The following is a 15823-nucleotide window of genomic DNA, read 5'->3' on the forward strand; positions in this document are numbered from 1 at the left end:
GTTAAATATATTATCTGTTAGAAGCACCTTGATTAGATAACTAATTAATATTTTAATCTATGTGGTCAATTGACTGGTTTATCTATACTAGTATTATAAAGAGGAAACTTTTTTATTTTTGTATGTATTGAAATAACTCAAAAACTACTGACCCGATTTTAAAAATTCACCGTTAAAAAGGTTATTTATCTGTGAGTAACATAGGCTATAAGTTTTAATTTCACGCGAGTAGTCGCGAGCAATAGCTAGTGTCACAAAATGCGATTTTTAACATATTTTATAGAGATTCCAAAAAGATTTGATGTCAAGTTATAGTCCAACAAAGATATCTGAACCGGTGGGCATAAGTCAAACTAAATTATTACAGCTGACTAACCTAGCAAATATCCTTGTTAGACTATACATAGTTTTCACAAGACTATCAAAATCATTAACTACATTCATACTATAATACTTTTAAAGTTAGTTTTTTCAAGTAATCATCATTAAATCAGAAGCAAATTATTTAAAAAAAATATCCATCTGCTTATTATAAAATTATTGACATATTACTTATAATTAAAAAATAATATCATGTTTGTTCTAAAACAAATGACTAAAACACTTTCAAAAACAATTCTGTGCGTAAAATAAAGGATTTGTTTACAAAATTATCGTTTACAGTCAAGGAAATATATTCCCTACCCATGATCGAAAATAGTACAACAAACTGTAAACATAAGAGGTATAGTTTAGTAAATATGTTACGATATAATTGCATTGCGATAATCAAATATTTCATTATGGGTAGGAAATTTTCTTCCTCGTACACAAATTAAGCAATACAAATTAATTGTTTCCCATCATCCATTTGGAACTGGACTTTATCGGAATTAGCAGCTTTGTCCGCGGACTTTGATAATGCACTGGCCAGGAATATTTGAGCCACTCCCATTGCTGCTACGAAGAATGCCCAGCCTTGAAAACAAAAAATAACTTAAATATAGAAAAAAACACATAACAGTGAAATATGTAATACTGTTTTCTTTTCTATACTAATAAAAAGAGGAAAAAATTGTTTTTTTTTGAGCCAATTTTAAAAATCTCTTCCACCATTAAAAAGCTATGTTATCACTGAGTAACAGAAGTTATATATGTACAATATTATTAATTAGAAATAACTAATATAAAGAGGTATGATTTTCATTTTTATGTTTTTATATGTATTGAAATATCTCAAAAATTACTGGGCCAATTAAAAAAAAATCTTAAACCATTTAAAAGCTACGTTATTGCTGAGTAACAGCTAGTCTTCCTAATATTATAAATGCGAAAGTTTGAATGGATGGATGTTTGTTAGAGTGTGTAGCCTAAACAGCTGAACAGATCTCGATGAAATTTGGCATAGTTATAGAACATAGTCTGGAAGAATACATAGGCTACTTGCTTTTCTTTTTTTAATTCCACGCGGACGGAGTGACGAGCGCTACTTTATAATAAAAAGTTCGAAGGTGGTATAGGATCCAGAAGAGAAGGCATTTCTTTAAATAACAATAAGGAATGGTTTATATTATTTTTATACTAGCTTTCGTCCGCGACTCCGTCCGCGTGCAATTGAAAAAAAATTAAGTAGCCTATGTGTTATTCCAGACCATACCCTACATCTACGCCAAATTTCATCGAGTTCCGTTCAGCCGTTTAGGCTACAAACTCTAACAAACATCCATCCATCCAACCATGCATCCATCCATCTAAACTGTTGCATTTATAATATTAGTAAGATTGAAAAAACTCACCAAGTGAACAATCTCCTGGTAAATAAGGCTCCGAATTTTCACCACAGAGTTTTTTAACTTTCTGCGAACCCCAACCCCACGGATACAGCAGAAGTCCTACCACACCAAATAAACCTGAAACATTTATACCAAGTATATCTATTACTATCTATTTCCATTAAACCAATACAAAATTATTTTAAAGTGATAGAGATAAAAATTCTATTGTACAGTTAGCTACAAAAATATGTATATAACTTTCGCCCGCGACTCCGTCCACTTGGAATTAGGAAAATACAAACCGTTTAAAATACAAACGCTAACAAACATCCATCCATCTAAACATTCGCATTTGTAATATTAGTATGAAAGTATGATTGAAAAAACTACAGAAACTTGTATATCCCATAGTTTTCAATAATATGTATGTATGTTAGAATTTGTTTGCTTCTGAACATGAGTACATGCACTACTGATGAATATATGAAGGAGTGGAATAAGTCGCCGGCATCAGTGTTCCTTTCAAGAGCAATGTGAATCGGTACTTTCTAAACTAGCGCATGCCATCATTCAACCACATCTTTACCTTGGTCTAGGTGGGATAGTGGTCAAGCGGTGGTTTTGCAATTTAAAAAAAAATTTATATGCATTATGTATTGTTGGAAATGAAGGACTATCCATATTTTATCAACTTTGGAAATGTATAACATTTGTGCAGCTAACTGCACAAGTATTCTTGCACTCCATACTCACTGCTATTTGCATTATTTGTGTACTATTTGACTGAATTTTAATGAGATTATCAAACAATCATTATATATAACAACACATACAGAATCACTTAAAAAATCCAAAGTATCTTACCTCCTAGAGATTGAGTGGCACCAGCAAGTGAGATCACACTTTTCTTAAACACAGACTGCACACAACATGCAAAGATTCCAGCCAGCACAGTTGAGAATTGTATTGCCGCACCTGAAAAATAATTAAATCATGATTATAGCTTAAAAACAATCATTCTTCACATTATAAATGTTAAAGTTTAGATGGATGGATGTTTGTTAGAGTTTGTAGCCTAAACTGCTGAACAGATCTCAATTTAATTTAGCATACATGTAGAGGATAGTCTAGAACAACACATAGACATTGGTTTTGTTTTTTTTTAATACTATGCGGACAGATTGCATTTATTAGAATTTGATATATAACAAAGTAGCAGATTGAAGTATCCTTAGCCAAGGATTTTGAAGTTCTTGATTTGAGTATACATTGATACACAGTGTCATCCAAACTTAAAAGTGGCTCAACATTTTAAACAACCAATCATAAAATTTCATGTATGACCAGGTTGTAATGGAATGCAGGTTCAAGACACACTCATATAAATACAGAATGCACAAAGAGATTTAAAAAACATAGAGGATGTATAATTCACACTTCACTTGAGATATTTTTTACACAATCTCACAAAAGCTACCTGTTGTAAAATTATTTATTACATGGCTTGTCCATAGCATGAAAGAATAAAAAAATATTTACTCACATAATGATAAAAAGAACATTGCAGCTTTCCAAGGTGTTGGATATATAGTTGAGTCTGTTGTAAGTCCATAAAATGAAAATGGAGTACAACTGTTGTCATCTTGGACCATTCGTATGCAACTGGAAAAAACAATTATTTCATTTATTTTTTTTTTAAATTATGTGAGTAACGAATAGGGCTAAATACCAGTAGAAACGGGATAGTACTTTATAAATGTATACAAACCGATTAGAAAGCCCTACAGTGGGCACAAAAAATCCAGTAATATTGTTTTCATTTGTGACTATAGGCTGGCCTAAAAGCCATTTAGGAGTCACAATACCAGTAACTATTAGCATAAACGCTGCTACGCTTATTAGTAACCAAGCCAAACTGCGACCGGTTATTATCACATAACACATTGTGTATGGCTTGTATACTAAATGTTTACAGCCAAATAACAATTCATAAACTTCCGAATTATGATCTTTCTTATTTTGAGAAAATAAATAAATAAAAAGGAACAGATTGGTCTGTATTGTTGTTGTTTTTACTTATTTGACATATCTAAAATCTGTTCTGTAGTATAGAACTACAAGCATCTTTTGGCATGTTTTTCACAGTGACAAGAGAGTGCTCACGAGCAAATAGGGATATGAGTAAGGTGATATTTCCACATTTTTAGGAAAATCTCTTTTTAAATACAAAACCAAACTATATGTCAACGATTTGTAACTAATAACCAGAGTGCCCGTGACAATTGTTTGCCGTTTAATTGATACGTCTTCACAAATTGTTACAGCTGTAGGATTATTCAAGCATTATTCTGGAATTTCGGATATATGAAAATGACGACTTTCACCCCTTTCTCTTCTTCTTCTTCTTTTAATGTTTAGTGGACCCCATCGTTAATTTGTTGCCGTTCTCTCTTTGGTAAAAATACAAAGCTTTCAAGATGACATTATTAGTTCACAAACTTGCGTGATGCTATATGATCCTTGTAGACCTATATTTGTCAGAAGCTCAGAACAGAACGTCAAGTTTTCAAGCAATGTAATGTATGAATTTGGAATGAATGGAACGTGCAACAACAATTACAGATAATGTAAAAACGTTTACGTTTTGGTTTGTAAGCTTTTATTAATTTAATTAGAATAGTGTTATTTTAATTATAAACTATGATTTAAAAAATCACGAACGTTCATTTTTACAAACTGACATCAGTTTTAATCTTAAAAATTCCATAATATACAAAGTTGGGATTTATAGAGTTGTAAGATAAACTTAACTTTCGAACCTTGACTCGAAGGTTTTAATATTCCAAGCTCCAAGAGATGCTTGAAAAGAAAAACTTCAAAATCTTATTTTTCAAGCTACAACACTTGGAATACCATCGATTTAAATCATAGACAGCCTTGCTTTTGTGTCGTCAAATTAATTATATGTTGTATGTATGTATATTTTCTTTTTTCATCGACGATACAAGTGCGTGGAATGGTTTATAGAAACAAGGCCTATTGTTACTTCATTTAGCAGTAATGAATCTTTATTTTGCAAAAATATCAACTATTATTGTATAAAAGTGTTAGGAATCTAATAATTTGATGTGTCGTGCTATATCTCAAAGTGAAATGTGGTCGATGACAGTGTAAAACGGTGCTCGCTACGTAAGTATAATTGTGCAGATTTAAATAGTATACACCTTCTTCGATCTGGAAGCAAATGCTATGGTATTTTTTATTCTGTCGTATTCGTTTTCAATTTGACAGATATATTCAGGTGATGTACATTTTGATAGTACCTCTGATTTTTGAAAGAAAGTAAAGGATACGACAATTTACTTAAAACAAATCGTGTTTTTGATTTGTAGTTTTCAATATAGTGCCATAAAGCGTTGTGAAAGAAATCGAGAAGAAAGGTTCGTATCAGATTTGTCAGGAAGTTGATAAAACATGTTTTCGTTTGCCCTTGTTGGTTGTGAAATCTCGATTCCTTTGTTATTCGTAAATCACTTTTACTTTTATAGATAAACGTCGTTAAATAATCGTAAATGCTTAAAAACTGACTATTTCTTCTATTTTTGGAATAATTTTTATTTATAGTACAAGTGAATTTAGTTTTAGAACATTGTAGTCGAAATATTAAAAAATCAGTTTACGCTAGACATCGTAATCCTGTTCAGCTGGTTTTGTTTATGTTTACGAATTTAGTTTTAATCAAATTGTACAATAAACCATTTAAAATGCATAACTTTCTGTTTTTTGTTTATAAAATGTTTTGTTGTAAAAAATATTTAATATTTACCATTTATAGTTGCCAGTTGCTATAAATTTGATGTCTTATGTGCTTAAAATAGAACAGTTGCTTAATAAATTTTACTGTAACTTTATTATCAATGTATTGACACTAAAATATTATTCTTGCAATGATAAAACAATAATAATTGTCTGTCTGTAACCCTGGGTTACTATTGCAAAAATACTTACATCAATGATTCCTACAAAGACTATTGTAAACCACAATTTTGCTATTTACATCTTGTCCTATGTCTTTAAGTAAATTAAAATACTAATTACTGTGTAAATGTAAAAGTTATGCAAGAAAAAGTGTAGATTTTGGTTGTCTATCTTGTTTATGATTGATGCATTTATAAGTTAATATAAATATTTAAATTTTTGTCTTGAAAAATTAGTGTCTCAAATCTTACTTCTTATTAATTAACTAGCTGTTGCTTGCGACTTAGCCTGCGTGATTTTAAAAATAAATAAAAATATAGCCTATGTTACTCATTGATATAATAGCCTTTTAATGGTGAAAAAAATTGTAATCTGTTCAGTAGTTTTTGAATTATTTCAATGCATACAAAAATACCAAACATTCCTCTTAATAATTTAATACAGAACATGCAAAAGTTTAGATGGATGGATGATAGAGTTGTAGCCTAAACTGCTGATCATATCTTTATAAAATTTGGCATAGGTGTATATTGTAGTCTGGTAGAACACATACACTTACTTTTTTTTAAATTCCACGTGGACAGAGTCTTAATTGAAAGCTAGATAACAATAACACAGTCATCAGTATGTAACAGCATTGTATATTTTAGCAATATATAGTATCTGGCACTGGAAATGGCATATTGAGTAGAAGAGATTATTCCTGACCCAGACTTGTTTGTATAAAATGAAATTTGTTTATAAATGTGTGTTTTTTTCCAGAGCTTGCAAGATCAGAAATCAAGCGGACCGTGAAGTAACCAGTATATGAAAAAATAAAATAAATAATGTTATTTTAAATAACATGCAACTGTGATCTCCGTTTTGTGACTAGTTATATTTTTATACTTGTGTATGAATTGTGGTGGGCTTTAGTGCAATTTGTTGTTTCCTATATATGAACAAGTGCTAAGAGGAGGATGAGTTCAAATAATTCCAATGCAACAGCATTAACAAGGCCACAGTTGCCTCTGCGGCAAATCGACTTAGACCAGGTAAGATTTATTCAATTATTAAATCCTTGTCTAAAAGAAAAAGTAATCATTACACAATCCATAGTACTATTGTCTAAATATTAAAACAAGATTTGAGAGGCATAAATGATATGTTCAGTCAAAATTTTTTACCTAGTCGTATTTGCAGCTTTTCAAATATATTGTAGTTTGGTTTGTTTAGCTTAAGAAAAATTTATAAAAGCTATTAGCCTTTTATACTTATTTAATAACTAACAGTATCTTAAACATATCAAACTTACTTAACACACTAAAAAATTGATTATTATAACATCTGACAATTTGTAAGTGGGGCATACAAAGCAAATTGTTTGAGATTTATTTCAGAATTCTCTTAAGAACATAGGTTCTCAATCAATCAATAGTGATAGTATTCTATAGAGTATTGCTATGATGCCAATTTGATTTTATATTCTTCAACAATATATTGCGCTTATTATAAAACTAGCTCTTCTGTGTGACTGCATTCACATAAAATATTTAATTGTTTACATGTGTTAAATTATCAATTGTAAATGTCAGAATGATATGACATGATGACAAACCATGTCAACCTTGCTTCCTTAATGTTGGCAGCTTGTAGTTTATGGTCCCTTTCACACATAGAGGTTTTTTCAAATTTATTTATCCTTCACATTTCATAGTGTAAAAATATATAGCCTAAAGCTTGTCGTAAGTGTAGGGCTTTTTATTAAAAAAAAAGTTTCAATATGCAGTGATTACTGACATCCTATGCCACAAAGTTGTGTGTGTTTACGCTTTATCAGTATTGATCAGTTTGATATATTAGAAATAAAAATATTACTAAGAAGCTCTTCTGAAGTAATATTGTAAGAAATGTACTAAATAGTCAAAGAACTACTGTTGAATTGAAAGGCATTTATTGCAATCTATATGAATGTAGCAAAATTCCTCCTACAATGTTATTATTTTACCAAATATCCTAAATTCAAAAAATATTCCCTTCAATTACATACATTTAACCAATGTTTTTGAAATCGTATATATAGATATTTTATAAATATTATATACACATGACATGTAGATATTTTATAAATATTATAACAATGTAAATTTTCTGTAAGATATTAGCTAACCATACTAGAAATATGTGTTTTTTCTCTCGCCAGCCGAGACGTGTTATTGTTTCGTTTCGACCTGGTTGTTTTACAATAGCCCCTTTATATTCACGCGACCCACTCATGTAACGTTATTTCTCATGTCCTTAAACCGCTTTATTTTTCGTTCAGAATATTCCTGTTTGTAATAAATGTATTATTTTCGGCAATGCACCAATAGTGTTGTTTCAACACTCGTTTCTCCAAGTCTATTGTAATATCTAGAAGGATAACCCAACTAGAATTGATCTACAGATCCGTTCACGTTTGTCATGCGTGAAGCAGATCTTATTGATTCAAAGTTTGACGCTATTTAAAAAACATCGTAGTTTTATAGTTATGATGATTTTGTTTGTCCATCAAGCAGCTTCATAAATTGTTTCTATTCAAAATAATTTCTTATTGTTATCACACAAATTAAAATATAAACAAACACACTTGAATAAAGAACATCACTACTTTTGTATATTGACACGAAAGTTGCACTGTTGTGTCGCTAAACGATGTAACTGTAAACGTTTTCGTGTTTCTCGGTGTCTGACCCCGTGTAGATTGGTTCTGGTATAATTAATATGCATAAGATAATGCTTAACGTTTTTATCTTGATTCATCGATCAGCTAATAGTGAGGTGTGATTGTTAATCGAGATATCGATAGTCGATTAGATCCCCTTAATACCAACATTAGACAAAGGCAACTAACTCATATGTCACAAATTACAAGAAATAGGTTTAGAATTGTATATAAATTGGGTTATTACACCAATTTTGTCAAATGTGTTTCTATTTGTTATTGAAAACAACAGTCGTTAGTACATAGTTTCCTTCTGTCAGGATCTCAAGGACCCTCGAACATAATCGAACCCAAATACTCAAGACAGATAGGCAATCGCCTTTTATTCTTATCATCGTATAGATACCAATGTAACTAGTAATTTAAGAGTGTAAAGGTGGATGATACCTGAAACATTTTCATCACCAAAACCTCATTTTACTATACTAGATTATACAAGACTCGAATTGTTAAGAAACTTTTTATGCTACATAAAGTTTAAGTTGACGATAAAGAGCGGTGAAGATGAAACCGTAAGGCACTGCTAGTTTGTAAAACCCTTAGTGTAGATTTCTATCACTAAGCGGGACTACAATGTTTTGTGCTACGTAATCGACTTGGTTCTTGGTGATTCGTCATCCGACGTGGGTGTCACGTCTCTATTACCATACATATATGACCTGATCCCTTTAACCGGTTCTGTACTTGCCTTTAATGTACAGTACTTGCATATGACCGTATTTTTATAACGGCTTATTTATTTTAATCACAAAAGTGTTCTGGACAAAAACTAATCGTTTCATCGAGAAATTTACTCATGTATGCTGTCCTTATGACCTCTTTATATAATTTTTTAATGTATACAATGAAAGGTCCAATACCTTACTTTCTAAATGAGTAGCAATTTTTCGATAATACCCTTTCGATTCATTGGAAATAAGTCTTGTATTGTTTTTAATTTTATACACTTATACTAACTTCCTTACGTGATAAAAATAACTTCCTTCGTGACGTCACAAGACACCATATTAGTTAGAACTCGTGTTCAAACGATTTGAATCCGTGTTTGCATCGTGTCTGTACCTCGTATTTGGCGTTGACCTCCCTGCTAAAGTTTCCTCGTGTTACGCATGCATAAATGTTATTGTAACTGGTAATTTAATTTAATAACATTAAGTTTCCGGTTAGAAGTCTCTCGATGTAAATATCCGGTCCACAGATTTAAATAAATTATGATTATTTAAATTGGAAATCTCCCCAACATCTATGATATACTCGATTCCATAGATTAAATTTCCAATTATTATTCACCTCGATATTGACAAGCGATCTAAACTCAAATTTTAACCACCATTTTTTGTTGAGTATCATCTTTATCCAACTAGTTTTTCACTTTTTGTAATAATACCTTTTTACATAGTTTTACTAGCTTTCGTTCGCGACTCCGTCCGCTAGTCTATGTGTTTTTCCAGACTATGTTCTACATATGTGCTAAATTTCAACGAGATCCGTTCAGATGTTTAGGCTACAAACTTTAACAAACATCCATCCATCTAAACTTTCGCATTTATAATATTGGTACGTTTCTCTTGCTGAATCAATTGAGCTGCAAATAATATAAACTATAGAAATATTTCATCGATTAGAGAAGTAGGTCAGTGAGACGTCATCTGATAAATATTTACGACATCGGAGTGGGAAGGTGACGTTCTGATGACGCCGGCTTGCGATGCAATTGAGCAATTAAACAAACGGTTTTAATCAGCGTTTTAACCTCGATTTTTACTTGCATTTTCATCATTATAGTGCAATGTGCAATGAGATTAAGGTGTTGCAAATAGTTCGTAATTCTTGAAGTAGTGGATGTCGTCTTTAAGATTATTATCTCGTTATCCTTATCCTACTCTAGGTTGGGGCGACGATCCCATTTTCGTCCTACAGTTCTATGTTCTGTAATTTCTGTTCGTTACTCCCATCTTAATCATACCATATTAGATGTTGTCTGTAAAATAAAGAATGCTTTTTCGGATTTATTGGTTGACTAAAGATAGCAATCGTCGTTTTAAGATGGTTTGCTTGTTTGTGTATTTATTTCATAAGGAAACCATTCTTGAAAATATTAATGTTATAATACACTAACTTTTGCTCGCGACTCTGTCCCGTGGAATCAATAAATGAACATTGAGTAGACTGTGTGTTCTTCCAGACTATCCTGTACATCTATACCAAATTTCATCATAATCCGACAGCTGTTTTGGCTACAGACTCTAACAAACATCCATCCATCAATCTAAACTTTGCATTTTTAATATTATATTATAGTATAGTGTAGTACAGTATGAAATGTGGTTTTAACACCTTATCAAACGTATACGTAATCAATCAGCTGTTTAGACCTCAACAATTAGTATTTACTATTATGTAGTAATTTTTATCGCACAGATCGAGTTACATGAGCAAGATATTTCCCAACCGTCTACGTAATGAGTTTCATATTTTCACGGACATTCCAAGTGCTTTAATAGCGATTTAACGATTTTTGTCGAGAGTTACCGAAGCACATGCGCGTAACAGTCGAAACAATTATTTCGCATCTCTTTCACTCTTACTTGCGTAATTGAAGTTAAATAATGGAATAAATACGATTTTTATTCGAATCATTCAATTTTTCAATCACGTCTTTTTGCATCAAACACTTCAAAACGAGTTATATGATTACGAACTGGAGTTAGCGGTTAGAGCACTTAACCGATGCCACCTGCTTCCTGGATTTGAAATGAGGACAAATTCTAAAAAATATAACGTAGATGCAAGTATATGGTGTATATGATTTGACTTATGCTGGGTTTCTGAAATTACCAAATATTTTATTATTACCTAGCAATTCATTAGTCAAATTCATCAAGTTACGTAGTTCGTACATTTCATGAAGTAGTCGAAAACACTAACAAATGGTTGAATATAGATGGTAAATCGACCATTAATATCCTATGTCCTAAAAGTGGTACAGAGGGTGTCCACAGTGCGACGCCATTTTACTCTATCCAGAGGTATAAGTTTAGTCCCAGGATATGACAGCTCGGTAGTCTTCATAGCGGCCGCAACTGAACCACGTATGTTTAGAACAGTTCATATTATCTGATCTCGCTAAATGGATCATAATCTCTGCTACTCTGAGTTTTTAGTTGTTTAATTAATAGATTACTTGTTATTTGAGAATTTTTCCATATTATATAACTTTAAACTGTCGTTGTTTTTACAAATATAATGTTCGTAAGATAAGTTTCTTATCACGATTGAATTGTTTTAGCTCCCGATATTTCAATCGTGGTAAGAAACCCGTATCTTACGAACATTATATGTCTCCATATTATTCCAGCTGTGAACCAATTGGGTGACTGAATTTGCTCGCTTCGCTTATTTTGTCTCTTGATATATCCGTTAGTATAATTTATCTGTAGCATATCGTGCGTGCAATTTTTAATACTTTTGCACTTGGCAATGTGCCAGAGAAAGTTTTCAATACCATGTTTTTTTTTTACAAATCGCCCCCGTTACTGTAGCTATTTTTAAACTTCCTTATGAATCATGGCTTGATCTAAATTGGTATTATTTGTAAGAAAAGAAAGCATAGTACTACTATAATGGGTTACGTGTTCATACGTCTTGAGTATTCTGATTTTTTATAATGTCTTTTTTTATTTCGTTTCGTCTAGTTTTTTGACAATGATTGTAATCATTGTATTTCTCATCTGTATTTCAAATGAACTGAACTGAAGATCTTGTATATATTTTAAAATGCCAATGAATGTATATCTCCAACTATAGTATTTTACTAGCTGTTGCATTGCGGTTTCATTCGCATGAAATTACAAAAGCTTTTTATTATTTACATTTGTCAAATTCTCAATTGTAAATATCAAAATTCAAATCCGCAAATGACGATTGCTCCCTTGATGTTGGCAGCTTGTAGTTTATGGTCCCTTTAGAACATGAGGGTTTTTTTCAATTTATTTATCCCCTAAGTTTAATAGTGTGTGTAAATATATAGCTTAAAGTGTGTCGTATGTGTAGGGCTTTAAATTAAAGAAAGATTTATTCAAAAATATACTGTTATTGTTGACACCTTAGGCAACAAAGAAGTGTGTGTTAATATAGATATTAACAGTAATATCCTATCATATAGGAAGATTAATTTATATCAGAGAAGATAAAATAGAATAAAACAATAGCATGCAATAATTTAACCTCATTTTATAAGTTGGTTGAATAATTTAAAAAGGTGGGCGAGATATGAGCGTAAATGATGAACACTAGTACGTAGGAGGTATGCAGAAATATACTGTTATTTAATGTGTAAGAGCCCATTTACATGATCCAAGTTGTTTAGACTTGACATGACACTTTGTTTCAATTTTGTTTTAAACGAGCAAGAAACATACGTAGTGTAAAAGGGCTTTTACATATTTAAGTCCACTTTCACAGTATTTATAAAAATATATGAGTTTTGTATTAATTGTAAAAAACACCTTTTAGTAAACTCGTTGTCTAGAAATGTTAATAATCCCCTTTTAATTTTGTTAAGATAGGAACGAAGTAAATTGAAATTGTACTCCAGTTATCTTTATTAATAGGAATTTATTAATTTTCAGATATGGGGTGACCTAAGACAAGGCATCTGGCAAGTATACAATAGAGAAGTGATTGTGAAAAACAGATATATCTACTTGTATACGTATCCTTTTGTATTAACATGTATTTCTTTATTTCTATTGTGTTATCTATACTCTTTATAAAGAGGAAATATTTGTATTTTGTTTTTTTTCGTATGTATTGAAATGACTCCAACACTACTGAGACGATTTCGAAAATTGATTCACAATTAAAATGCTATGTTATTAGTGAATAACATAGGCTTTCTTTATTATTTCACGTGGACGAAGTCACGGGCAGCAGCAAGTCAAATATACAGAAAAAGGAATCTGCCCGCAAGAAGTTATTTTCACCTCACATACTAGACACTGCTTTTTTAAATATCTAGTACCTAGTGGTTTAGCTTTGTTACATTAGTTATAATCTACCATAGATTTTGTCCACGGTATTACGATATTTCCTTAGCGATCACAGACACGTGTATAACTATTGTACGTCAGTGCACCAGCAGAGCGGCAGCACGTCGTCTGGTAGGAACAGTGGCAGCAATAATTACGGAACTCGCGGACTTCACGCTAGTAACAGAAAACAGGTGACTATTTAACACTGGTGTAGTTGGCACGTCGAGCTATAGAGTAGTCTTGGTTTAAACGTGCCAAGTCAAATTACTTCCAATTCACTACAGTTTGATGAATGTAATCAAAGATTTAAATTAGCTTTCTACTTCTATCATACAGCATACAATAAGAGCTGTAATTTAGTTTACCACGTATGCTGCTATAAGTATTCGATTAATGGCCAGTTTCCCAGTTATGTTTAACCATTCGTTAGTGTTTTTGGTTAGATAAGTTTTTGAAATGTGTTTCCGAAATACGTAACTTGAGTTTTAATCCTTTGAAATTTAGTTTAGTGATATATATCACTAATAAATAATTAGGTAATGATAAAATGGAAACTTCAGCAACTCAGCATAGAATGCGTTGTCTATTAACAATGGGTAGGATATATATTTCCTCGACTGTACATATTTGATATTGATATACTATTTTGATTTCAGCAAGTGCAAGGCGGCGCTCAATTTGTCGGCCTGGAGCTCTACAAGAGGCTGAGGGAATTCTTGAGACTTTATCTCATCAATTTACTGCAGGTAATTTAATATTTTGCTTTTTATTACATTTATAAACCTCCTTTCCACTAATGCAACAGATTTGTATTTTTGTATGTATTCAAATAACTTATAAACTACTGGGCCAATTTAAAAACAATCTTTCAACATTAAAAAGCTACCCTATCAATAAGTAAAATGGCTATACTTTTAATTTAATGCGGGCGAAACCGCGAGCTACAGCTTGTAAGCACTATGATCCTTTTACAGAAGTATCCGCGACTGTCATAGAAATATTTAGCTTCTCACATTTTTTATTGTCTCTTAAAAAAACTTCGTTTACCTCATTATTTCCCGGAGAATAAGAGAGATGACATATTTAAATGTTTCGGCATTGGTAACTGTGATCGTATTTGAATTATATGTTATTTTCAAGAATGGAGCTGATCTCATGGACGAGGACGTGCTGGCGTTCTACACCAAGCAGTGGGAGGAGTACCAGTTCTCGTCCCGCGTACTCAACGGAGTCTGTTCCTATCTCAACAGGCATTGGGTGAAGCGTGAATGTGAAGAGGGTAGAAAGGTAATCTTACTAATGTAAACTAGGTTTCGCACGCGATTCCTTCCGCGTGGAATTACAAAAAAAAAACAAAAGTATAGCCTATGTGTTCTTTCAGACTATGCTCTACGTCTATGCTAATTTTCATCGGATTCCGTTCAGCAGTTTAGGCTACAAACTCTAAACAAATATCCATCCACACATCTAAACTTTCGCCTTTAGAATATTAGTAAGATCAGAAAGTTTAGATGGATGTATGGATGTTTGTTTGATTATGCGGTTTAAATGACTGAACGGATTTGAATGAAATTTGCGATAAATATAGAGGATAGTCTAGAAAAACGTATAGGCTACTTACTTTTGTTTTAGTTAATGCTACACGGAGGGAGTCGCGGGCGAAAGCTAGTTATTTATAATTAGTACAAAATGTCTAATTTTTTAATGTTTTTGACAAAAATTACTTGTTTATATATTTTTTCAAATATCTTAACGATCTAAGGCTTTACGTATCGACTTCTGCGATATATCTTACTTCTTACTAATATTGTATGTATGTATGGATGTTTGTTAGAGTTTGTAGCCTAAACGGTAGAACGGATCTCGATGAAATTTGGCATGGATGTAGAGGATTGGCGCGGATGGAGTCGCGGACGAAAGCTAGTTAGCTATAAAATAACGATGGATTTGGACGTAATTAATTTTATAAATTACTCAAATGTCAATTACAGCATTTTAATAGCAATTTCTAATTCCAGGGCATCTACGAGATCTACCAGTTAGCGCTGGTGACGTGGCGCGACCATCTCTTCAAGTGTCTCAACAAGCAGGTCACCAACGCTGTCCTCAAACTCATAGAAAGAGAACGGAATGGAGAAACTATCAACACTAGACTCGTTTCTGGGGTAAGCACTAACGTATTTTGACAGTATTGTATATCCCTTATGTAATTACAAGTCAATGTGCCATTTTGATAAATGCATTTTTGGTTTTTAATGTAATAGGAAACATAATTGATTAAATTACTAGCTGTTGCCCGTGACTCCGTCCGGGTG

General features: G+C 32.0%; 2 protein-coding genes across 3 annotated transcripts in view; one reads left to right on the forward strand and one right to left on the reverse strand.

Annotated features, from left to right (window-relative positions):
* Positions 1 to 224: 224 nt before the first annotated feature.
* LOC106101832 (lipoma HMGIC fusion partner-like 2 protein) lies at positions 225 to 3855 on the reverse strand. The gene is made up of 5 exons (XM_013281173.1): positions 3523 to 3855; positions 3298 to 3416; positions 2619 to 2729; positions 1776 to 1889; positions 225 to 957 (listed from the first exon to the last, which is right to left on the reverse strand). The coding sequence occupies exons 1-5, from the start codon at positions 3696 to 3698 to the stop codon at positions 815 to 817; spliced, it is 663 nt and encodes a 220-aa protein (XP_013136627.1). The 5' UTR covers positions 3699 to 3855; the 3' UTR covers positions 225 to 814.
* Positions 3856 to 4702: 847 nt separating this feature from the next.
* LOC106101908 (cullin-1) overlaps positions 4703 to 15823 on the forward strand; it is a 21291-nt gene continuing 10170 nt past the window's right edge. Inside the window, exons 1-7 of one of the 2 annotated variants that reach the window (XM_013281270.1) lie at positions 4703 to 4943; positions 6495 to 6766; positions 13107 to 13189; positions 13582 to 13699; positions 14165 to 14254; positions 14649 to 14795; positions 15527 to 15673. In XM_013281270.1, the coding sequence (XP_013136724.1) occupies positions 6692 to 6766; positions 13107 to 13189; positions 13582 to 13699; positions 14165 to 14254; positions 14649 to 14795; positions 15527 to 15673 (660 nt within the window). In that variant the 5' untranslated portion in view covers positions 4703 to 4943; positions 6495 to 6691. Of the gene's footprint in view, positions 4944 to 5058; positions 5195 to 6494; positions 6767 to 13106; positions 13190 to 13581; positions 13700 to 14164; positions 14255 to 14648; positions 14796 to 15526; positions 15674 to 15823 lie in introns of those variants that run through there. The other variant, XM_013281271.1, reaches the window with a different exon arrangement.

Source organism: Papilio polytes, unplaced genomic scaffold (assembly GCF_000836215.1).
Source record: "Papilio polytes unplaced genomic scaffold, Ppol_1.0 DF823935.1, whole genome shotgun sequence".
In the NCBI taxonomy this organism is placed as follows: domain Eukaryota; kingdom Metazoa; phylum Arthropoda; class Insecta; order Lepidoptera; family Papilionidae; genus Papilio; species Papilio polytes.